This window comes from Geotrypetes seraphini, chromosome 18 (genome assembly GCF_902459505.1).
Source record: "Geotrypetes seraphini chromosome 18, aGeoSer1.1, whole genome shotgun sequence".
NCBI lineage: Eukaryota > Metazoa > Chordata > Amphibia > Gymnophiona > Dermophiidae > Geotrypetes > Geotrypetes seraphini.
In genome coordinates, this window is record NC_047101.1 from 13302419 (window position 1) to 13328897 (window position 26479).

Below are 26479 nucleotides of genomic sequence, written 5' to 3' on the forward strand. Positions count from 1 at the left end.
CCACCTGCAAAACCATTCACAAATATTGGTTCTTCCGTGTAGGAACTGTTCTCTTGTAGTCTGCTCTATGTGACCGTTAATGTAAATTCATAAATAGATGAGCTGCTGCTATATGAGAAAGCGTGGAAAAAGTCTAATGACCTTGGAGAACAGATTTCAGGAAAATGTTTGTTCAACAAATGTGGGTTAATGTACTAGTTTACAGTCCCGATTCAGAATGATTCAGACGTTCAAATACTTGAAGGGTATTAACGTGGAACATAATCTTTTCCAGAGAAAGGAAAATGGTCAAACCAGAGGACATAATTTGAGGTTGAGGGGTGGTAGATTCAAGGGCAATGTTAGGAAATTCTACTTTACGGAGAGGGTGGTGGATGCCTGGAATGCGCTCCCGAGAGAGGTGGTGGAGAGTAAAACTGTGACTGAGTTCAAAGAAGCGTGGGATGAACACGTGGGATCTAGAATCAGAAAATAATATTAAATATTGAACTAGGCCAGTTACTGGGCAGACTTGCACGGTCTGTGTCTGTGTATGGCCGTTTGGGGGAGGATGGGCTGGGGAGGGCTTCAATGGCTGGGAGGGTTTAGATGGGCTGGAGTAGGTTTTGACGGAGATTTCGGCAGTTGGAACCCAAGCACAGTACCGGGTAGAGCTTTGGATTCTTGCCCAGAAAATAGCTAAGAAGAAAAAATTTAAATTGAATCAGGTTGGGCAGACTGGATGGACCATTCGGGTCTTTATCTGCCGTCATCTACTATGTTACTGTGTAACCGTGCAGGGTATGGTTGAAACGTGTCCAACCTTTTGGCTTCCCTGGGCCACATTGGCCAAATAAAATGTTTCTGGGGCACCGCAGCAAGACAGAGGAGGGAGCCGGCAAGACGGTAAACACCCGGGGGCAGCAGAGAAAAATACTGGATCGCCCTCAATCGGGGCCACACAAAATACTTCACGGGGCCACATGCGGCCCTCGGGCCTCTGGTTGGACACCCCTGACCTAGAACTTTTGCCATGCGGCACTGGCGCCAAAGCCAATGGCAGATTAGGCTACGAAATGCACTTTTCTGGAAAACAAATCCTGAACCATTTGTCAGACAGAAATAATAGTCTGTAACATGATCTTTCTGTATCATTGGGACAGCAAAGGGCAGGGTTGACCTTGAACTTTTGATCCAAGGTCCCACTGGACAACTTGATTTTTGTTTCCTTCATGAGGCTGGGTGTTTCTTATGGATTTTTGGTGCTGATCACAGAAATGACATCAACATTTTTCTATAAGATATGAAAAGTGAAAGGGAGTACCATCTTTCTGTGGTTACAGTCAAAGCAGTTTACATATTACAAGGCGACAATTCATTTTTTTCCGTTACAGCACCTCAAACCTGGAATACTCTTCCTATTTATTTGAGAGAAGGACATAATTTGGAAAAATTTAAAAGTAAATTGAAGAGTTTTCTTTTCAAAGACGCATTCGAAAATTAGTTATTTTAGTCAATTTTAATTCGACTCTATCATTTTATTGAAGCTTTTTAACTTTACCCTCCCTATGTTTTTTTTCCTTAAATGTCTTGCTTTCTATCAAATAATTTGTAGTTCTACTCCTTTTTCCTTCTGTGTTTAGTATTGTCGAGTTTGTTAATTATCCTGCAAGACTCTGTTTTTGTAATGCACTGTTTTGTCTCCCCCAACACTGTATTTTAATAGGTACATCGCTTAGAATTAAAATTAAGCGATTAATCAAATTTATTATTAAACTTGAAACTTGATTACATACGGGTACAGTGGTACCTTGGTTTGCGATCATAATTCGTTCCAGCAGCAAGCTCGTAATCCAAAGCGCTCGTATAGCAAAGCGAATTTCCCCAAAGGAAATAATAGAAACTCGGACAATTCGTGCCACATCCCAAAAACTTTAATAGAAAATACAGTACTGTACGTACTTGTATTTCTAGCAACGATAAAGAGTAAGCGCAATTATGTGCGCCAGGGCACTCGTTTCGAACAGTCACTACACTGCGGGTGAATTGGGCGCAATGCTTTTGTTACGTTCAACTGCGCTCAGCGTGAGATGTGCGTATGTTGTGCGCACTTGAACCGCGGGTGCATGTATTACGTTTGGACGCGACCGGCGATGCGACACACATATATTGTGCGTATTTGACGTGACGCACGTATCTGTGCCCGTACTGCAAGACGGCGCTCGTTTAGCGAGCAAAAATTTGAGAAAATGTTTTGCTCGTCTTGCAAAACACTCGTAAACCACGTTACTCGCTATCCAAGGTTTTATTTTGTACCTAGGGCAATGGCGTGTTTCAAGGTTTCAAGGTTTATTAAATATTTGATGAATCGCTATATCTTTATACAAAGCGATGTACATAAAAATACAATTAGTTAAGATAAAAAACATACAATAAATATATAAACGCTAGATATTAGACAAGACCAACAACAATTGGAAGGGAAGGGAGGTTAAAGTTACATATCTTATAATAAGAAACACATTTAAGGGTAAAATATTGAGGAGGAAGTAAATTCTTGAAACGAAAAATTATTATATTTAAAAAAAATTTATGTATTAAAAATCTGTTTAAAAAGAAATGTTAAGTGACTTGCCCAGAGTCAAAAGGAGTTGCGGCGGGAATTGAACCCACTTCCCCAGGCTGCTGCACTAGCCACTAGGCTACTCCTCCGCTTGACAGAAAGTTGTTATAACAGGTATGCGAACATGACACCGATAGAAAATGAGTACTGTTCAGTTTAAATATGTGAGGGATCTTAAAGATTTTTTAAAAAAAATTTAAAACACTATTTATTAAATATCTGAAAAGCAAATTATATCGCTACCTGCAAGGTGAGTCGGCTTGCCTGGCTGACAAGTCACATGACATTCTATGACACACCCTCTTACCACTTCTCCCGCCCCAAGTATTTCCCGTGAAAACAGGAAAGTGCAGAAAACATTGAAGAATCTTCATATTATGATGTCATTTAGCTCTGTTTTTGTGCAGAGAAGTTGGTAACTAACTACTTATTGCATGACCCGATGGTTTATTAAGCTGTAAATGTCATGGAATTGTGTTAATCGTTCTCACACTTTCCGCTATATTTGCGGTGAGTTCTCTCTGAAGGTGAAAAGAGGAACCATGACTCCACTGATGAAGGAGGCCTGTGAACTGTACTGTATTTTGGATGTAAATTTGGCAGTCAAGACAAAAAGCTGGACTTCTCAAATTTATCGTGCATTATGTGCAGTTAATTAAAGAAGAGAGAATGAGGTCCTCATATCAGCCCTTAACAAATTTACCTAACGAGGTCCAAGTGTCTAGACACTTTTTAAGGCAGCCCACCTTCCCATCAATCACTCTTTCATTCTTCTAGATCAGGGGTAAGCAATTTCGGTCCTCGAGAGCCACAGGCAGGTCAGGTTTTCAGGATATCCACAACGAATATGTATGAGATGGATTTGCCTGCACTGCTTTCATGAGATGCAAATCTATCTCATGTATATTTATTGTGGATATCCTGAAAACCTGACCTGCCTGTGGCTCTCGAGGGCCGGAATTGCCAACCCCTGTTCTAGATCATACATACTTTGTTCTACCAGGCATGAAAATGGAAGGGTCTGATATTCCGCCAATGGCAGTCAGAGTTTTCTGACCATTGCACACTTAAGCTGACCTAGATATTCAAAGCTGGACCTAAAGCAGGTGCAGTCCTGAATGTCAGTGTCATGCCTGGCTGCCGGACATTGTCCACATGCCGGCCAGAATTCAGCGCCAGTACTCGGACTAACTGGGCAAGTTAGGAGTGCCGTTTCAGTGGTCTTACTTTGCTTGGATAATTTTTTGGGCACCGTGCCTGGATAACTCTCAGATCTGCCACATGATTCTGCACCCAAATTGAATTAATGATTGGATAAGCCCTTATACAAAGTCCTAAGGACTCCTCAATGGAGGTACTCACTTATAGAATTCCCTCCACCTAGGGTTCCCAGACATATGGATTTCCCCAGAAATGTCATCGTTTTGAGGACATGTCCTGGGATCCGGATGGCTTTTCAAAACCCGGTGCTTTGTCCGCATTTTTGAAAAGCCTCTTCAAATCGCGTCGGCAGGGAGAAAGTCCGAGCATGCACGGATGTCACGTGATAGGAGAGGTGTCAGGTAAAAAGCACGCCAGGACAAAGGCGCGCCCAGACAATTGAGCGCAGCGCGGAGGTGCGCACCGCTCAAAATTACTGTTTTTAGGGCTCCGACTGGAGGGTGTGGGGGGGGGAAACCCCCCCACTTTACTTAATAGACATCGCGCTGCGTTGTGGGGGCGTTGTGGGGGGTGTGGGGGGTTGTAACCCCCACATTTTACTGAAAACTTCACTTTTTCCCTGTTTTTAGGGAAAAAGTTCAGTTTACAGTAAAATGTGGAGGGTTACAACCCCCCAAACCCCCCATAACTCCGGCGCGATGTCTATTAAGTAAACTGGGGGGGTTCCCCAACAAAACCCCCCGTCGGAGCCCCTAAAAACAGTAATTTTGAGCGGCGCGTGCCTCCGCGCTGTGCTCAATTGTCCGGGCGCGCCTTTGTCTTTCGCGCCGTTTTCTATGAACTGATAGGAGACAATATTTTTTCACTCAGAGAATAGTTAAGCTCTGGAACGTATCGCCAGAGGATGTGGAAATAGCGGTTAACAAAGCTGATTTTAAGAAAGGTTTGGCCAAATTCCTGGAGGAAAAGTCCGTAGTCTGCTATTGAGACAGACATGGGAGAAGCCACTGCTTGTCTTGGGATCGGTAGCATGCGACGTTGATACTTTTTGGGGTTTTGCCATACACTTGTGACCAGGACTGGCCACTGTGGAAACAGGATTCTGGTCTAGATTGACCATTGGTCTGACCCAGTATGACTAGTCTTATGACACGCTCTATTTAATAGGCTTCAGGTTCAAATAACAGCAGAGGATCATGGATATGGCAGAAGAAAAATGTACCATTTTGTTTTTTACTGCAGTTATCCAAAGTCGGTGTATAAGAAAATGCCCCTGCTAGCCCAGCAGACTTCAGATGAAGAGATACAAGGAACTAAAGATGCGCTCATCCAAGACTTGGAACGAAAACTGCGCCTGAAAGACAACATTCTGCATAACGGCAATCAGGTGAGAATACGCTGGGCGCTCGGCACCGGTTCCATCATGACATCCTGGTGCCATGATTCCGTTACAGAATGATGGCAGAAGGTTGGCACTGGAAGCTCCACTTTTCAGGCGGACCTCCTATAACTTATGCAGTATCTTATTCCAAGTCCACATCCTGTGTGGTAACCAGTGTATAATCATCTATATCACAAGCCTTCCCTTAATTAAATATGATTGCTTGTGAATGTAATCTCTTCATCAATTTAACTCTATGACACTATATTTAAATGAGGACAGCAACACTTATCTCGAATGGCTCAATTTGCCAAATCCAACGCTAGCATGAACCGGACCTGTTGTTACATATGATATATCAGCCTCCTATTTGGGGTAGGTTTGACATGTAAATGTGTTTAAAACTCTGCATTTTATATTGAGTTGCATTTCGAAATATGGAATAATTCTACAGCAGTAAATTTGCAACAAAAATGATAGGAAAGACGTATATTTTGAACATCCATTAATCCCCCTAGGTTCTCGAAATATGCAGTTGAGATGGAGATAGGGAAGGTGAGAAGGAGACGCAGTTGTTTAGCAGAGGGTTTGTCAACTAATGCGCGCAGATCAATGGCGTGACGACACCTGCGCACAGGATGTTTGCGTGCTGCCGTTTCCAGCGCTTTTATGGCTTACTGGGAATGTTTTGAGAGGGGTGGAACCTCCCCCCAGTACACTTGTAAGTGGTTGCGCTCCCATTGTTTGGGAGTTTTCAGTGGATTGGGGAGGGGGTTCCCCCACCCCCTCCCAGCGGGAGCGCAAGCATGTATAAGTATAGTGTGTGTGTGTGGGGGGGTGGTTTACACACACACACACACCTTCCTCCCCTCCTCAATACACTCCCAGTAAACTGTAAAAGCACTGGAAACGGTGTCACACAATCGGTCAGCGCGCCATAGACGTGCCACCATAGCACAGAGTAGGAGCTGAAAGATAACACAATCCCATTTGTATTGTACACCAGCAGTCATGATTTAAAAAATTCTGAAAATGTCCTCCCTGATGTGGCAAAATACATTGCTTTTCTGTGTTCTCTGTGCAACTGCACATCACGGGGTTAGATAACTAAATTTTTATGGTAACGAGGGATGAAAGATTAATCAGACGCGGGGAAAACCACATTCTGAAACTTTGTTTGCATATGATTTTTCCATAAGCGCTTAACCTACGAAGAAAGAATGGCTCGCAGGCTGCTGGGACCAGAAAATGCTGCCTCTGTTTTCGGTGTTCAAAGTGACGATCCCATGCAGGATTCTCAGGTAATAAATTGTAACAAACGGACATTGGCAGCACCACTGTCCCTAGGCCAAGGATTGCTTTATTGATCGAAATGCCAATTTCTGTTCTGTATTGTGCTAGAGACATTTGGTACGGTTAAGTGTTCCAGGAGCTCAAGCCCAAGCGGGGGTCAGTGTTAAGGGGGAGGGGAGTTCAAGCGGGGCAATTGCCTTGGGAGCCCCTAGGCCAACTTAAAGTTAAAGGAAATGCAGCTTACCGGAGGGCTTTGGGGCCTCCTCCCAATTTTTTGCCTTGGGTCCCTAACACTGGCCCTTGGCAGAGCTACCTTCACAAGATGTTTCTACCAGCTTGTCAGTGTATGGCCTTGAGGATGAAGGGAATCCCCCCCTTCCCCCCAACAGAACAAAGGATGATGGACCTAAAAACAGCCAGTCAAACTCGGAAATTATCACATGCAAAATAAAAAATCACTATTAGAGACCTATTTGTGGCAAATGCCTGCATCAGAGGTACAAATAACAAAAACCTATTACCATATTTGTGACATATATGTATGATAGGATGACTCGGAATCTCAAAATTCTCAAAGTGAGGTGGCAATGACTAGACCCTGAGGTTTGGGGTTACCCAAAAAAAGCTGAAAAATTGAATACTAGGCTGTGTTTTGAGAGCGTGCAAAAGTGCAATACCTCACGTGAGAACCAGAAAGGGGACCAGCTCAACTTGTGTGAAAATTTAGCAGAAACGTGATTGTGTTGTGTTGCTAATTGTGATTTTCAATTTTGTAATACAACATATCATGGATAGTTTTTGGGGTTTTATTTTTTTTTTTTTTGGGGGGGGGGTCTGCTGCCTTTTGAGGATGAAAGGTAATCCCATATACGTTATTCTTTTTTTTCCTACTCTTAGTCCCGCTTTTACTAAGGCCCGCTAACCGATAATCGCGCGTTAATCGATTTAGCGCACGCTAAACGCTAACGCTTACATGTTAGTCTATGGACGCGTTAGTATTTAGCACGCGCTAATCATTTAGAAATATAGAAACATAGAAAGATGACGGCAGAAAAGGGCTATAGCCCATCAAGTCTGCCCACTCTACTGTCCCACCCCATTAAGTCAGAGTGCTGCTCGACCCACGTAGAGATCCCACGTGGATGTCCCATTTATTCTTAAAGTCGAGCACGCTAGTGGCCTTGATCACCTGCACCGGTAGTTTGTTCCAGTGATCCACCACCCTTTCTGTAAAGAAATACTTCCTGGTGTCACCACCAAATCTCCCTCCTCTGAGTTTGAGCGGGTGCCCCCTTGTGACTGAAGGTCCCTTAGGAAAGAATATGTCGTTTTCCACCTCGACACGACCTGTGACGTACTTAAATGTCTCAATCGTGTCACCCCTCTCCCTGCGCTCCTCTAGAGAGTAGAGCTGCAACTTGCCCAGTCTTTAGCACACCTTAGTCAACGAGGGTGTTAGTCCTTTCCAGATCTGCAGCAGTACAATGCATCATCCCATCATGGAAATGGCTGGTGGTATTGCTGTAAAGGTTTTAGCTTTGACACACACTCTCTCTCTCTCTCTTCCCTCGCTTTTCAATCTTTGTTGTGGGCCTGCTATATTTTCCGTGCACCTGCATGTATGCAAGTGGCTCCGAAGACAAATAATCCTATTCTGTAAACTCAGCCAACTTATAGAAAATTTCCAAACCCATTTATCTGGGTTAAATGTTTATTGGCCACCCTCCGTGCCCTGATGGCTTTCTGAATTTGTGTGGCTGAGAGAACCTGTTGTTCCGACTCGACCACTACAATTCTTTGCCACCTCCCCAGAAGCAGCTGACCCTCCAGTCTGCCTAAAGCTTAAGATGGCCCTGGCTGGGTCAGATTGTCCTTATGTGCTTTTATTTTCTAGGATTCTATGTAATAACTTCAAGCATGTAATCATACCTTAAGCCGAAATAGAAGATACTCTTTCTAACTGGCATTGCTTGTTGATCAGCATATTTGATGCAATGAGTTTTAAATTTATTTTAAGGTTCCTAAGCATTAGAATACAATCCTCAGTCCATTTATAGTGCCGATAACAGGTGTGCGGATTATCCGACTGCTTTGATGCAGCACTGATGTAGCAGTGGAAACATTTTCAGCTTCCAATGGCAGTACGTGTGATTAGGTGAAGCGTAGGTCTGTTGGTACACGACTGACCTAACGTCTATTCTTGCTTTGTTAGAAGGACATTCTGTACGCATTCTCTTCCAGTGAAAACACTTTGCACAAAAAAGGATTTCTGGATCTTTCCAAAGCATACTTAGATGCATTATCGTTTTCAGATAACCTTTTGCAGGGCAGAATAGTGGTCAAGAAAATTTTCAAAACAGGGAAAAAAATGGAATCAGTGAAAATACCTTAAAAAAAAACCCCACGTTTTCTTCCACTGCGATTCCAAAACTGCACAAGCCAACTAATTTAAATTTATTGAGAAACAAAATAGTGGAGAAAAAATATTCAAAAGGGACTTCTGCTGCCTACTAATAAGCCTAAAAATAATCACACGTCAGAAAAAAAAAAAATACCTCCACCGATACTCTTAGAAAACAGCCCCCGTTCCCAGAAATCGCAGTGAGCAAAAATAATGGCACAAACGCATCCAATCTCCAATCGAGTTGAGCAAAATAACAACTCTTCTTCTAGGGAGTCCATAATCAGCCCCAAACTAGAATCCAAAGACTCAATCAACACTGCTCAATATTTATTTATTTTCGGTAAGTGCTTTGCATTCAGGTACTCAAGCATATTTCCCTATCTGTCTCTACTTAATATACCGGGGGCATTGGGGGATTAAATGACTTGTCCAGGGTCACAAGGAGCAGCATGGGATTTGAACCCACAACCTCAGGGTGCTGAGGCTGTAGATGTAACCACTGGGCCACATTCTTATTTACAAAACAACAGAATAGTGGTCTCCACATTATGAAAGCGTTATCAAAACATAAAAGCAATTCCAATTATGAGTCCAAACCTCATGTCTTAGGTAGGGCAGCCTCTACTAGGTGGGGAAACCCAATATGCCATCTCAGTGCCCATCATAGACTGAACAGTGCATAAGGGATACAGGATGTTTTGGAGGAGGTTAGGGCCTAAAGGTACCAGGATGCCATCCTCCCCCAGCAGCACTTCGTGCAGGGACGCAGGCAGTGACTCGCACGCTGCGGAGCTGACCTGGAACCTTCTCTCCGACGTCTGAATTGACGTCAGGGGGAAGGCTTGTAGGCTAGCCACGTGCAGCGTGTGAATTGCTGCAAGCACTGTCCCTGCACGGAGTTGCTGCTGGGGGAGGATGGAGCGAGTCCAGCTCCAACAAAGTAACAGGGTTGGCTTTGGGGGTGGGGAGTGGTGCTGCAGGCAGACAGGCAGGCAGGCAGCGAGGGAGGGAGGGATCCTGGCAGCGCCTGCGGCTTCTGTGGATGGGTCAGCTTTGGGGGAGGGAGGGGTGCAGGCAGGCAGGGATCCCTGATGTGCAACTTAATTTTGGGACAAAGCTGGAAGGCAGGGAGGGGGAGGAGACATGAACTCGATACAGAAGGAAGGGAAGGGGCATGAACATGGGACACAGAAGGAAGGGAATAGAAAGGCAGGTAGAATTGTTGGGCATGAGTGTGTGAGTGAGAGATGGTACTCATGGGGAAAGGAAGAAAGGAAAATTGGGCATAGAGAGAGAGGAGTGAGGTAGAGATGCATGGGAAATAGAAGGATGAGAGGGAGAAATGGTGGAGAGGGACCAGAGGGACAGATTGAAGGGGATGCAAGGGGAAGAATGTTGGATATAGTGATGGACGGAGAGATGTGGGGTGATAGAAGGAGAAATGGAGCTGGTGGGCAGTGATGAAAAATGCTGCACATGATCCGGAGGATGAGAGAGGGAGAAATGTTGGATGTGGCAATAGAGGGGGGGGTGGGTGGGAGAAATGCCTGGATCGCTCAAGACAGATGGACGGTGAGAGAGAGGAGACATATTGCCAATAGGGGTGGAGGAGAGAGGAAGAAAAGTTGGACTCATGGAGGGACAGAGAGAGAGAGATGTTAGTTGGGGAAAGGAATGGGGTTCAGAGGAGAGGAAACGTGCAGGAGGCAGAAAGAAATATTGGATGCACAGTCAGAAGGAAGTGCAACCAGAGACTCATGAAATCACCAGACAAAGGAAAAATGATTTCATTTTCAATTTAGTGATCAAAATGTGTCAGTTCTGAGAATTTATTATCTGCTGTCTATATTTTGCACTATAGTTGTCTATTTTTCTATAGTTGTTACTGATAATTAACATTTTCTCTGCGTACTGTGTGCTTTGTGCTTTTTCAATTTGAGGTTACCATTATGTATATGAAAAATGGATGGAAGAAATTGCGTTACAATTAATACTATTATTAAGGGGATGGGGTCAGGAGTGGAGCTTGGGTGAGTTTGGGGCGGAGCTTGGGCGGGGGTACTCGGTTGGTATTTGTTAGGCTTAGGGGGTACTTGGCTTGAAGAAGTTGAGAAACACTGCTCTACAGAACAGAAACTCAGGATGACAAGGTCTTTTCGTTCCGGAAAAGGTGGGGGGTATGTCTTGATGGCGATATATCCCATCTGTGGACATAGAGCCCAACCCATTGTGTATATTCGGATGATAGAGGAGAACCTTTTGCATGTACTTCCTGCAAATAATAATCCCTCGACTTTTCTGTGTTAGCCAGCACAGTGGTCTGCATTTCTTTTAATGTATATCAAAAATTGGAAGAATAAAGCGTCAAATCTCTTGAGATATTCAACCACAAAATGTCAGGATTTATAGCTGCTCTTAGGAATGCTAAGTTATTTGAAGGTACTGTACTCATTTTTTGACATGCCCCCCCCTAGTGTGGTTTTCTCTCTCATGAAAGTGATGCTGGCAACTGACATCAGGGGATCAATGGTCAAAGGTTCAGAGTAGAGAATGACACTGGGATAAATTTGTCCCCGTCTCCGCAGGAACTCCATTTCGCCGTCCCATCCCCACGAGTTTTGTTTGCTGCCCCTGTCCAATTCCTGTAAGCTCTGCTTTAACTGCACAAGTCTCAAACACTTATGATTTGAAAGTGTTTGAGGCTTGTGCAGATGAGGACGGAGCTTAGGCATTGGTGGAATGAGGCATTATGACATCATAATCTGAGCTCTAGAATGTTGCTACTTAGGATTTGAAAGTGTTTGAGGCTTGTGCAGATGAGGACAGAGCTTAGGCATTGGTGGAATGAGGCATTATGACATCACAATCTGAGCTCTAGAATGTTGCTGCTTAGGATTTTAAAGTGTTTGAGGCTTGTGCAGATGAGGACGGAGCTTAGGCATTGGTGGAATGAGGCATTATGACATCATAATCTGAGCTCTAGAATGTTGCTACTTAGGATTTGAAAGTGTTTGAGGCTTGTGCAGATGAGGACGGAGCTTGCAGGAATGGGGCAGGCACAGGAAAAGAACTTGCCGGGACAGGGAAATATTTGTCCCCTGGTCACTCTCTAGTTCAGAGGCCTTTCTCTACTCTGAACATAGCACAAAAAATAGCTGCGGCATGGTCCAGCAGGGGGAGACAGACTTGCAGGTTTCTAAAATGCCAAATGTACCAACATAAGCTGGCACATGGACATGTATGTCATCAAGTTGGCCTCACAGATATTGACTCTTGTAACACAGATGCTCCTACTACACATACATAAGACATTCATTTCTGCATGTATGTATAGCGTGACAATACGTCCCATTTTGAATGGGACCATCCCGTTTTTAGGTAGTCTGTTCCGTTGTCCCCAAGCACAGCTTCGGGATGCCGAAATATCCCGTTTTCAGGAGCCTGCTAAAGAAATAAGTACCGTAGCGAATACAGCCCCTCCAAAGGTACCTTTTTTAAATCCCGGCGGCTTCCTCCTGTCCTAATGTCTTCCGGCAGCAGCAGAGTGGCACGCCTGCCTGGTCCCGCGCCGCTCACTCAATGGCTGCCGTCAGTTTTTGCGAGTCCCGTGAGAACTGATGGCAGCCATTCAGTGAGTGGCAAGGGACCAGGCAGGCGCGCGAAAAGTTTGCGCCTGCTTTGTGCGCCACTCTGCCGCTGCCGGAAGACATCAGGACAGGAGGCAGCTGCCGGGATTAAAAAGGGTACTGGGGGAGGGGTCCTGTCCCGTTTTGAGGGAAAAAAAATAAATGGTCACGTTATGTATGTATAAAAAGATCTAGCTAGGATATCAGATCTTTGTCTAATAAATACTAGCAGATGCTGACATGTCCCAACCTGGACTTCTCAATTCCACTTTCTATGTTCTCTGTAAAACGGGGCTTCGTGTATGTTAGTCCTTGAAAATAGCATTTCAGCAGAAAAACTGCCTTTGACAAGTGGTTTTCATGGACTCCGTAAAATCTTGAAAATCTAACCTGGGAAACAGAAATAAAAAGGTGTCAATACTTTGACAATGCTAGAACATTTTTGAATTTTATCTCAGCATTTACCAAGAGAGCAAACACTTCAATATATGTCTCAGTTCTAATGCTAGAGAGTGTGCCGTGATTTTATGCATAAAAAAAAAAGAAAAGAAAAAGTCGCAGCCCATCAAAAGCAAAACAAAAGTGTGATGTGACTGAGGACGGAGATTGGGGGGAGGGAGGGAGGGAGGGAGGGAGTCTGCTGGGAAGTGAGCAATATTTTGACAGGTGATTATTTGCCATTTTTGTTTTATTCAAGTGCATTTGTTTAAAAACAAAACAGGAACAGGTTTGCTGAATCGGCTGAAGAATAGAGACTTAACGTGATCAGATACTAAGAAAATACTTCTAAGGGTATGGTTGAATACTCGAGGTCTCATTACATCGTGCTGGGTTTTTACTGTGTACATTTTTCTATTTAATTGGTACTCATCTATGTCATAAACAGATGACTTGATGTATCTGAAATCTACACACACTTATTTGCTTATTTCCATACAGAAAAACTCGGAGAATTCAAGACTGCAAGTTCCTACCACGCAGATCAGGTAATTCTTTTTAACTCAAATAAATACAGTTCACTGGGCTACTCTGCCTGGGTGTGCACAGCAGTTTTCAGTCTCTCGATGCCCACTGTGCCAGTTGCAGAGTGTTACATGACCGGTGCGACCAGATCCTTGCAGGCTGCGGTAATGTTACTCCATTCCATTCCACATAAGCCCACATGACACGCTTCATCAATCTATAAAAAGAGAAGGGAACTGAAGGCCATTTAGAAGCTCCAGAAAGACTTTCAAATTAAAGTATCTATTCTGTCCTCTTTTAAGTTGTTCTTTAAAGATTGGGGGTAAAAAAAGCAAAGCAATGGGGGTCGATATTCAGCCAGTGACACTCAGCATTTTATTTACTGCCGGTAGTGTTATTCCGAGAAATCTAATGCTGGATTCTGCCAGGACTTTAGCATCGAATATCCAGTTTTGTGGAGCCAGCTGACATATATCCGGGTTAAGTGCGATATTCAACACTTTAGCAGCTATGGGTTACTGCATAAACGTAGGATGGACATATGCCAAGTGCCGGCTTCACCCCCGGACCCCCCCCCCCCCCAAAATAGCTGGTTTACAGTACGATGCTAACCGGTTCTAAAGTGTCTAAGTTTTTTCTTAGGTATCGTTAGCCGTGATTCTGTTAATGATGCCTAAGCGTGATTGACATGTGCTAAGTGCTGACTTCACCCCCGGAAACTCCCTCCCCCCCCAAAAAAATAGCTGGTTTACAGTTCGATGCTAACCGGTTCTAAGGCGTCCAAGTTTTTTCTTAGGCGGCGTCAGCCGTGATTCTGTTAACGATGTCCAAGCGTGATTGACATGCAGCTGGCACCCATACTGTTGATTTAGGAGTCATGTATAAAATACAGCCATGTGCATAATAGCATACATGTGGGCGGGCCATGGAAGCGTATGGACATGTCTACAACTTGTGCAAGCAACTTACAATATTCTACAGAGCGATCAATGCATGGCACGCTTAGCCATAATCGTGTACACCTGGCCTAAGCTCACACCTAAATGCAGTGACGTAGTAAGGGGGATGCGGACCACGCCAAGTCGGTGGGGGCGTTGGCTCCTCTCCACCACGCCCCGCCACACTTACGCCATCCCTCCCCCCACCCTGTACCTCTGCGTTATCTGCGCTAACGCGAGCAACTTCTGCCTGTCGCTCGCGCCAGCTTGGTTCTGAATCACTTCCGGGTCACGGGGCCAGGAAGTGATGTCAGAGGGAAATCCAGTGCTGGCTTGAGGCGCATGCCTCCTAAGCCACTCACGCTGGCGAAGATTGAGAAGTACGTGGGGGTGGGGAGGGAGAGCACGTGTGGAATGGAGGGCGGGAAGGAGCGTGGGAGCGCAGGAGGAGTGGGGGGTCAGGGGGGCACAGAGGGGGTGCCTCCTACCCTTGCTTTGCCACTACCTAAATGTAAGCACATCATTATGGGTTTGCACGACTCTTCTGTAACAGAATCAAGCTGCCCAGATGCCATCACCCTCTCCTCAAAAATGGATTTCCTGTCCTATTAACCCTCTTTCTTCCTCCCCTCTTAAAGTCAATCAATTTGTACCTTTGCTTAATCTTTGTAAACCGCATAGAACTTCACGGTATTGCGGTATATAAGCTGTTATTATTATTATTATTATCACAGAAGAGGTGCTCCCTGCACAGCATTGGGGTGTCTAAATGGAGCGCCCTTTCATAGAATTGCCTCCTAAAAGAACAATTCTCAGAAGATTTTAGCTTAATGAAAAAAAAAGCATTGAGAAATCAAATTAAATCTAAAAACGTAAAGAGCATAAACATGTAACCTCCCCAGCTCACTAAAGGGAGCTGCAGCCTAATCCTTTCCTATGAGAGGCTATGCAAGCATAGGAGTGAACGGGGATTTGCAGGGTAATGGAGATTTCTCACGGATGCACCAATATTTAGGCCCCTAGAGGGCGCCTATGCTGCATCTATTGTGAAGGAAATAGAACACCAGCCGTACTGCAAATATATGCCCGTATAATTTAAGCGTAAGCAATTGATGCCAGCCATAGAACCAATCTAAGTACTTCCACCTAAATACTGGAGATATACATGTAACTTATCATCTTCCTTAAGTTAAGTACAAAAGTGAGAATTTCACCCATGCATTGTCCATGTGTATAATTACTATAGCATAGACCAGGGGTAGGGAACTCCGGTCCTCGAGAGCCGTATTCCAGTTGGGTTTTCAGGATTTCCCCAATGAATATGCAATGAAAGCAGTGCATGCACATAGATGTCATGCATATTCATTGGGGAAATCCGAAAACCTGACTGGAATACGGCTCTCGAGGACCGGAGTTCCCTATTCCTGGTATAGACGTAAGATATGCATGCATTTACAGGATAAGCCTTAGGTGGAACTTTGCATTCACAAATATGTGCATGCATTTGCATTTATATGCCATCATTTAAATGCATATTCAGCACATAAATGTTAACACCCACATTATAGAATTAACCCCAATTTGGCTGCATCAGAGACCAGGCTCTGCAAGAACCTACGCAGAAATGAAATAGCACGATTTTAGCTTGACTGCATTAGCCTCTGTATACAAAAGCTTCACATGTGACACCCCCTCCCCCCCTTCTGTGCTTATATTTTACAGGAGCAGACCATCTTCCAGAGAAGAAAGAGAACATGGGTCAATTCAAGAAAAGTGTTTCCCACCCCGTTTTGTGCAAGTACCTGAAGATTTAGCAATTGAAGAGGGAAGATTCTGTAGGATAGATTTTAAGGTATTATTGAGGTTTAGTGTTATAAACCCTCCCCCCCCCCCCTTTTATAAGACTGCGGAAGCGGTTTTTAGCGCAGGCCAGCACGCTGAATGCTCTGCCCTGCTCCTGACACTCATAGAGTTCTATGAGAGTCAGGAGCAGTTCAGATCATTCAGCGCACCGGCCTGTGCGAAAAACCGCTTTTGCGGTTTTGTAAAAGAGGAGGATAGGGAGGATATTATCATAATTCTGATTAAGCAAATTTAGAGGCATTAACATCTGTCCATAGTACATACGAGAGCTTTTCGAAAAGTATCAGATCTTTATTCATAAAAAATACTTGTATTCAGATACAACAATCTTATACTAATCTCCTTCAAAGTCGTCTTCCAATGATTCTGCCACTGTCAGAAGCAACGCTGGAACGTCTCTTTTGAGATTTCTCGCAACTGGTCCATTGCATTCTGCCTGATGTCTTCTCTTGACTGCAATCTGGTCCCTTTCAGGATCATTTTCAACTTGGGAAAAGCCTGAAGTCACACGGAGTCATGTGCTGAGAAAGTTGGGATCACTGTTCACAGTCTCCACCATGTCCTGGGCAATCTCCAAACTGAGTTGCTTCTGCTTGATCGTTAGCAGCTTTGGCACGATCTTCGCTGAAATTCTCCTGAAGCCCAAATCCTCAGTCAAAATAAAATGAAATGAACGGATCCAATGCTGATGCTCGCCTCGTCTGCAAGTTCTCTGATCGTGATTCGACGGTCCTGCATCACCAGGGTCCTCATTTGATCAATGACGATCTCATTTCTGGATGTTGAGGACCTACCAGAACATGCTTCACTCTCCAATGATGTGCAGCCATCTCTGAAGTGGTTGTACCACTCCTTTATCTGTGTGGTGCCCGTTGCTTTGTCCCCGAAGGCCTGATGAATCTTGTGGATCGTTTGCACTTGGGAATCGCCAAGCTTTACACAAAATTTAATGTAGTAGCGTTCAACTTTTTCTGTCATTCTGTCATAAACGAAAATCCGACAGCGCTCACTTACACTTCCTCACTCAACAGCGGTCTGCTGGCGACTGACAGCTTCTGTAGGCGGGAAAAAATTCAAGCATGCGCATTAAGATTGCTTACATATGTGTTCCAAACCACACCGCCCTAGCTTTATTTGTTTACGCAAGAAAAATTAAAGGTTTGGTACTTTTTGAAAAGCCCTCAATTTCCTACTGCAAGGAACTGTCATGAAATTTTCATGGGCTTATCTGGTTTTTGTTTTCTACAGGTCAGTGGACTTCCAACTCCAGATGTCACCTGGTACCTAAACGGAAGACTGGTCCGTCCTGATGACTATCATAAAATGATAGTGTCTGAAAAGGGTTTCCATTCCTTTATCTTTGAAATAGTTCGAGTCCATGATGCAGGACTGTATGAATGCGTCGCATCTAACCGCGCTGGACAAGCCAAGTTTAGGGTACAACTGGATGTGCTCGGTAAGGTCTAGTATCCGTGCACTATCGGTTTGGAATCTACGCAGGACAAAAAGATGTTCTCCATTTCATTTATGAATTTTGGTCTTTGGTCTTTGTGTGGTTCCTGCAGTTTTGCACACACTAGATGCAGAAATCAACAAAATGAAGGGGAGGAAGTTATCAATGTTGGTGACCATTAAGACATGTTAATGTACTGTTAACTGCAGTTATTAGTAACAAGGAACCTGTTCTAAAATGGTATAAGTTATTAGTTAATATCTTAACAATACCCTGCATTGATAATTGCACCTTTTTTTTTTTTTTTTTTTTTTTTTTAGTTCAATATTTTTTATTAAGCTTTATGAAAAGATACAGTCCAAATATACATTCAGATACATGTACGACACCGGGATCTTGAAACTAATAACACTTAGTGTAACACTGCAGTAACTACAATCAACTGTAATTAGGTTTGAAATATTCTAAGAGATCCAAAGTACTTGGACTGCTTATAAGAAAACAGTAAAGAAAGAAGGAAGGAGAGAAAAGAGAAAGGAAAGAGAAGGAGAGAAAGAGAGAGAGAAAGAGAAAGAGAGAAAGACAGGAGTGTCTATGAAACAGAACTAACATAGGAGTCTAAGAATTTCCAAGGCGAGTTGCATAGTGTCATGTTCATGGATAGTCGAGCAATATTTTTCTTCTCATAAGCATATGATTCAAATTTATGATACATGCACAAAGATTTCCACCAAAAAGTATAATCCAATGATGAAGAGGATTTCCAATTCTTTAATATATGCATAAGGGCAATCACAAACATAGTGTCAATAAGTTTAGGAGGACAATTCAAAAGAACAAAGCAGGGGTGCTGAGATCTGAGAATTATAATTGCACCCTTAGTGTGAAAACTTTCAGTCTCTGGTATTGCCTCATTCCACCAATGCCTAAGAGCCACAATAAACGATGCCACTGGCTATTCTATATCCCCCTAATACAGACACATCCCCCAGCTGCCAGGCACAACATATGACCACAGAAAGATTTCTCCTTATCCAGGACAGAATTTCAGTATTGTATTCTCTTTTGGACTCTATCTTCTTGTGTAGAAGAGCTCCAGGTTCCCACGTCGTTTTTTCCGGCATCTCCACCCTCAGCAAAAATGTCAGGAATCTGAAGGACCTTTGGAAGTTACACAACCTAATTCCTTGACCCACTTGAAGCAGCAAGAATAATACAACCGTTAGAAATGCCTTTGAGGATTACTTTATGTACTTAAGTGATTGACATTTTCTGTGGTTCTATGTCATGATGTAAGTGCTCTCTTGCCCAGGATGTTGTCCCACTCTAGAGTTTCATGAACTACACAAGGAAGGTTGTATGAGAAGTGTATGCACAATCTCATTACATGATGTACTGCGCGTAGGGTTTTATATGGGGATAAAAGCACCAAAGTCCTCTTGAATTGGGACAATGAGGCCATCTTTATTAATAGACCCAACACAAATTGAAGATGCCACCGAGCTTTTTGTCGAGTTTAGCAAATTTTTCTCTGTTGACGAATCAAGTTTCATTTTTAGACCATTTCAGATTGAGGCTCTGTTACATTGACCCCTGATGCAGGCATTTGTGCCGAAACATGACCCTTATCAGGTCTATTAATAGACAACCTTGTCCCAATCTAAGAAGCCCTTGGTGCTTCCCGTTTGTTGCTCCAATCTCCTTGCTGCTATATGTAGGGTTTAGACATTCCAGAATTAATAGTCCTTAGTACCACCATTGATGGTGGAGAAGGAGAAAGATTTGTCGTGTTGCCCTGGAGATTCTTTTGAAGAATGATAAAACAAGACAGAAAAGATAACTTCTATAATTATATTAAACCCTGCTTGTTTGTTTATTTATTTATTTAGATTTATATCCCATCCTCCCCAAAGAGCTCAGAATGGGTTACAGTTTATATTCACAGTGTTACAATATAGCAGGGGTGTCAAAGTCCCTCCTCGAGGGCCGCAATCCAGTCGGGTTTTCAGGATTTCCCCAATGAATATGCATGAGATCTATTTGCATGCACTGCTTGCAATGCATATTCATTGGGGAAATCCTGAAAACCCGACTGGATTGCAGCCCTCGAGGAGGGACTTTGACACCCCTGGAATATAGGATTTATATACAGTGTGTTGCAATATACAGTAAAACCTCGGATTGCAAGTAACTTGGTTTGCAAGACAAGCAAAACATTTGATTAAATTTTAACTTGATATACAAGCAATGTCTTGCAATACAAGTACATACAGTATACACACATCACAACTGAGCCGATGGGTCTTCTCTCTCTAACACTGCGAGAGTGTAATGACTGTTCTAAATGAGCAAGGTCTTGCAATATAAGTATGTATAGTATTTTGTATTAAAATTTTTGGGTTGTGGAACGAATCATCTGAGTTTCCATTATTTCCTATGGAAATAATGCTTTGATATACTTTGAATTACAAGCATGATTCTGGAACGAATTATGCTCGCAAACCAAGGTTTGACTGTATCTTCATATAGGATTACTTACTGATGCTGGTGAAGGGTTGAGGGAGTGACTAAGCAAAAAGGTAGGTTTTTACAGCTTTTCTAAAGTTAAGAAGTCTTTTAAGGGCTCTGATATGAGGAGGTAGGCTGTTCCAGAGGTTTGGAACATTTCCAAGTTGTCTGGAGTTGGAGGGAGTATCCTGATGCTGTATGTAGGTGTATTTCATCTTGGGAGCGAAGCGTTCTCTTTAAGGTGTAGAGAGGGTGTTCTGAGCTGAAAATGAATAGTAAGTCAGGAGAATGCAAATATAACTTAATATGGTCAGTTTGAACAATAGTTTCAAGTTTATTTAAAAATTTGATTTGATCGCAAAGTCATAATCCAATGCGATGTACAAATAAATACTCTTTCCTCCCCTGCCATTCAGCGCAAGAGCGCAGGAGGCCTCCAGTTTTTATCCAGAAACCGCAGAGCCAAAGGGCGTTTGAAGGGGAGTCTGTCCGAATGGAGTGTCTCGTCTCTGCCATACCAGCTCCACAGATTTTGTTGAAACGGAACAATGAAATGCTTCAGAGCAACACTGACAGAACCAGGTATGACCGTATCTTCTTACGGTGGCTTCTGTTCTATAAGATTTCTGATGTTGCATAAATGGGCAACATTTCTAGAGCATTTCTTTCATTTCTGCTGTCAAAACAGAGTTTGGTGGACTCTACCCAGTTGTACATCAACTCTTGTGCCCCAAATTACAATGAGAGGATCTGAAGAAAATTTATCATAATCATGAAAGTTTGGGGTCGATGAGGATTCATTTCTTGAGACCAAGCTCAGTTTAACATTTCCAGGCCAGGTAGTTGAGACGTGCAGTTTTTCAATAAATTAAATTTTTCGATTTTCCATAACCGAGCCAATGTCAGTTTAAACCAGGGGTGTCAAAGTCCCTCCTTGAGGGCCACAATCCAGTTGGGTTTTCAGGATTTCCCCAATGAAATGCATGAGATCTATTAGCGTACCATGAAAGCAGTGCATGCAAATAGATCCCATGCATATTCATTGGGGAAATCCTGAAAACCCAACTGGATTGCAGCCCTCGAGGAGGGACTTTGACACCCCTGGTTTAAACAAATCAGGAAAACAAAACCCCTAACCATCATTGGCATTTTCACCAGATGTGTGTTTCTATGTCGTTAACTATAGAGGACAGATCACTTTTCTTCTGAAAAAAAACAAAACAAAGGATTTTCTTCTTCGAGCTTCAATTTTCTGTCCACCTGGTGCATCATGGATATTTTGCCTGTCAGTATTGCCGATTTCAACAATGCCATACGGTAATAGGAATTCCAATTGTGCCCCGACTTGCCCAAACTTTCTTTCATTTTTACAGCCTGTTGCAAGACAGCACCGGAAAAATTTGCTTACTGATCCACAATGTAAACAAGAAAGATGCCGGATGGTATACCATATCTGCAGTAAATGAGGCCGGAGTAGAAACCTGTCATGCCAGACTTGATGTTGCAAGTAAGGAAGAATTGGCTTTTATACGTTTCTCATTCATGCAAATCCAGGTCCAGGAGTGCACTACAGATTTGACAAGGAGGGAAATTCTATAAGAGGTGCCTAAAGATAGTCACCTAACTTACCCCCTCCCCCTTTACAAAACCACACAAAAGGTTTTTAGCATCGGCCAGTACGCTGAATGTTCTGCGCTGCTCCGATGCTCATAGGAACTCTATGACCGTCGGAGCAGCGCAGAGAATTCAGCGCACTGGCTGGCACTAAAAATCTCTTGCGGGGTTTTATAAAAGAGCATAAGAACATAAGAAGTTGCCTCCGTTGAGGCAGACCGCTCCCACGGCGGCCCATCAGGCCTATTGCCTGAGCAGTGGTCTCTGATTATTTCTATAACCTACCTCTACTCCTATCCCTATAACCTACATCTACTCCTATCTGTACCCCTCAATCCCTTTGTCCTCTAGGAACCTATCGAAACCTTCTTTGAAGCCCTGTAACGTGCTCCTGCCTATCACAGCCTCCGGAAGCGCGTTCCATGCATCCACCACCCTCTGGGTGAAAAAGAACTTCCTAGCGTTTGTTCTAAACCTGTCCCCTTTCAATTTCTCCGAGTGCCCCCTTGTGGGGGTTAATAAATTTGCTTCAGTTATGAGCATTAAAAAGCTCATAGTTAAAAATGATTGGGTGATAGACACCTATCGCAGGGTGCCTATAATCGCCTAACTCCAAAATAAGTGTGTTTAGGGGTAGAGAAGGACTCGGGTATCACTAGGCACGATTCTGTAAAGGACTTAGGCACCTATAATGTAGGCCTTTAAAACTCTGCCTACATTATAGGCACCTAAGTTTCTGTATGCATGATTCTGTAGTAGGTGCCTAGTTGTGATTGAAAGAGATAGGGTGCCTATATTTTTAGATGCCATAAGTACATAAGCATAGCCTTACTGGGACACACCAGTATCCTGTCTTCGCAGAGGCCAATCCAAGTTACAACTACCTGGCAAAAACCCAAATAGTAGCAGCATGCCAGAGCTGAGATTGTGATGTCATACTACCTCATTCCACCAATGCCTAAGAGCCAACCTCAGCAGTGATGTCACAATGGCTTGATTGTCCTATACTTGGCTCACATAAAAACATAAGAATAGCCATACTGGGTCAGACCAATGGTCCATCTAGCCCGGTATCCCGTCTTCGCGGAGGCCAATCCAAGTCACAAGTACCTGGCAAAAACCCAAACAGTAGCAGAATTCTGTCTCAACAGCAGACTATGGACTTTTCCTCCAGGAACTTGTCCATACCAGCTACGTTAACCGCTCTTACCACATACCTCTGGCAACACGTTCCAGAGCTTAACTATTTTCTGAGTGAAAAAAATATATATTTCCTCCTATTGGTTTAAAAGCATTACTCTATAACTTCATCGAGTGCCCCCTAGTCTTTGTAAATCTTGATGCAGTTAAAAAAAAAAAAAAAATCGATCCGCTTCTACCCCACTTACAGAATTTACACCAAGATGTCATTTTAGACAGAACATTTGCATCAGAATTCAGGAGTCCAGGTCATGAGATTAGAGCATATTTTTATAATGCCCACTGAAAAGTACGTGTACGGTTGGTTACGTGGGGTGGAGGCGACCATTTTTTGTTCGTCAAGGTCAAAAACATCACTGACGGCAACCGAGCAACATAGGTGCCAGGCCAAATCGCACCCGCAGCCTAATTGTTTAACAAACCAATTGGTGATGATAATTGGCCACCAACAAGCAATTACTGGCACTAATTAGAATTTACAAGCCTAGCTTTCTAAGTGTAGTCTGTAAAGTGGGGCATGCAAATTGTAATGCGTGGATCTCAAAAGGAGGCGGGGTCAGAGGCGGGACATGGGCAGGTTATAGGCATTTGCAAAAAATTGCTCGTAGTGATAGAGTATGCCCAATTCACACAGAAGTTAAGCGCAGGCATATAAACCAGGTTTTAGTTGCCATGGTGACAGCTAGATTGCAGTCACAGGGCCAACCACTATGCATAATTCTATAAACTGTGTCTAACTTTTTTTTTTTTTTTTTTTTGTGAAAATTACATCTTTATTGTTAAATTTACATTTATTTATTTTTTTAAGTTCAATAATTTTTATTAAGTATTTTAAAGGATACAAGAATCATTTAAAGTACATAGAAACAAAATAAAGCTTTCTGTATATAAAATATATAAATCTATGTTTAACTGTATAGGAGCAAAGGCTCCAATTATTAAAAATGTATGTAAGGGATATATAAGATAAAGATGAGAGAGAGCAGTAAAGAAAAAGGAAAGAAAAATGAAAGAGAGAAGAGAGGATAAGAAAAGGATAACAGGAGTGTCTAAGAAGATGAGCGTACATAGGAATCTAAGAATGACCATGGAGATTTGTTGTATTTCAAGTTCATGCAGGTTCGGAATGTAACTCTCTTCTCATATGCGTAGGATTCAAATCTATGATACATACTCAGAGAGTTCCACCAAAAGGTATAATCTAATAGCGAGGGTGATTTCCAATTTTTTAGAATGTGCATGAGGGCAGTCACCAACATGGTATCAATGAGTTTAACTTTTTTTTATTATTATTATGCTTCGATTTTTCTGGTCAAATATAAAAGTTCTTTTAGACCACTGTAGTTTAAGTGTGCCAAACCCAAGGGACACAATTTGTCAGAAAAACTCACAACTGGTTTCCATAAGTATATGTTAGTATAAGTTTGTCCTCAACGTAAGCTTGAGTGTGACTCCGTTCAATTGCTTAAGTTTTGCGAAGGCAAATTCTTTCCTATATATCCATCAAAAGAATCCACTCTTCAAAATTACAATTCACATTTATTCATACATTCAGTCGTTCAATAATTTACCAATGTACTATATAAGTTCAACCTATCCTATATAATACAACCCTACCTCGCGCATGCGCACTCCTATCTGCGTGCTTCTATGATCCATAGGTCTGTGGCCGCAGAAGTGCGCATGCGCGAGTCCCCAGCCTTACTTCCCAGCACCTACCACTCGCCGACAGGACTGGACGCCAGCGCTGGACTCCCTGCTCTCCATGTCGGCTCCTTCTCACCAGCCGCACCAGCGTCGGAGAAGGCTTCCGACGCTGGCGGGATCGAGAGGAGCCGCGGCGACACCCCGTGGGGCGGGAAGGGAAGCCCAAAACACTCCAGCCGCGAAGGGATGCCCCGGTCCCGACTCCAAACCAGCTGATTCCAGCAGCGTGTGCAGCACTCTACACACGCTGCTTCGGGGCCTTTTAACTGCCCTGATTTGCTCTGCCAGGTCTCTGATGATTTTCACTGCAAGGTCGTGTTGGTTTGTAGCGTCACAAGATTTGGAGCAACGGTTTGATCGTTGTGTGTTAGAGCATATTTATCCGTTTGATACCCAAAGACTCCTAAGATTCCTGATGCAGGCCGGGTGGCCGAAACATGATCATGTCGAGTCATTGAGTTACTTTGGATGAATGAGTTATTTTGGATGAATAAAGACATTTGGATTTATCAGATGAGTTGAAAGACACTTTTTGTGCACCATTCTGATTGGACATTTCCACTTTTGCTCTTGCTTGACTTATTTATACTAACATATTTTTATTGAAACTAGTTGTGAGGTTTTCTGTTTGGCACACTTAAACTACAGTGGTCTAAAAGAACTTTCATATTTGAATGGATTACTTTGTTCTTATTTGGGCTTTGTGTTGGATCAATTTTTCCGATGCCATCTATAGAATTTAGTTCTATGTGTGAAATTGTGCGCCCACGTTTATGGAATTAGGAGGCTTTTGGGATGCGTTCATTTGTGCAGCATGAAAGTGAAGTTTTGACAAATTGGAGCCGGTGCGACCTATGATCTTTGGTTTTCTTTTGATTCTGTTCCAGCTTTTGCCAACAAACAGGTTCCGAACACAAAACCGCTAAAGGTCAGACCAACATTTAGCAAATATGCCACACTCAACGGAAAAGGAGTGAATACGAGACAAGCTTTCATCCCAGACACAGAGTTCCAAGATATGGATTGTTACACTGGAATGTACGAAAGTGAGGAACTTTAAAAGAACATTCAGAGACACAAAGAATGCATCACAAGTATTTATAATGCACTCGGAATTACAATAGAGCTATAGGGATTAAAAATTGCAATCACATTTCCTTCCTGCTTTGTATCCACGAATTTGTATTTATAATATGGCTTCCTGATGTTCTGATAACTTACACAGGATTTGTATAGACTTATGAACATAGATCATTATCCTTAATCGATGTTTCAATTCCTGGAAAAACAATTGAATTGCCCAGACTGAAAGACTGTAAAACCATAGATCAAAAGTACATTTATATATGCTACGACTTATCTTTGTTCTTCTGAAAAACGTAGCTCTGTTATCTTACCCTTCACCAATGTTTGTGCTGTACGGATAACACCCGTGACTAGATTATTGGAGTGGTTTGAACAGTGTTTTCCCCACAAACAAATAAAGTTTGGCATATTCAGTGAAAGCTGTAGTAACTCTAGTCATTGTGTGGATGTGGGTTGTGCTGTTCATGGATGTAGGCTTTGGATCGTAGGGTTACCATATTTAGCGAAGTTAAAAAAAAAAAATCCAGAACCATGGCCACGCCCCCAGGACCGCCCAGTTCTGCCTCCAGCCCCGCCCCAAGATGGCATCTGCTCTTGCACGGATGCAATGCAACGACATCATGAGCACGCAAGTGATATCACCGCATTGCGTCGGCGGATGCCCCTTCCTGGCGCGATTT

The 26479-nt window shown here is 43.1% G+C and overlaps 1 protein-coding gene across 4 annotated transcripts in view; it reads left to right on the forward strand.

The window, feature by feature from the left end:
* The window catches only part of MYOT (myotilin), an 83511-nt gene extending 57293 nt beyond the window's left edge, over positions 1-26218 (forward strand). For all 4 annotated transcript variants that reach the window (XM_033927402.1, XM_033927403.1, XM_033927406.1 and 1 more), the window contains 8 exons: positions 5006-5150; positions 6344-6445; positions 13407-13453; positions 16091-16220; positions 17480-17687; positions 20609-20774; positions 21566-21699; positions 25601-26218. In XM_033927402.1, coding sequence (XP_033783293.1) covers positions 5006-5150; positions 6344-6445; positions 13407-13453; positions 16091-16220; positions 17480-17687; positions 20609-20774; positions 21566-21699; positions 25601-25773 — 1105 coding nt within the window. In that variant the 3' untranslated portion in view covers positions 25774-26218. The remainder of the gene's footprint in view (positions 1-5005; positions 5151-6343; positions 6446-13406; positions 13454-16090; positions 16221-17479; positions 17688-20608; positions 20775-21565; positions 21700-25600) is intronic.
* The last annotated feature ends 261 nt before the right edge of the window (positions 26219-26479 follow it).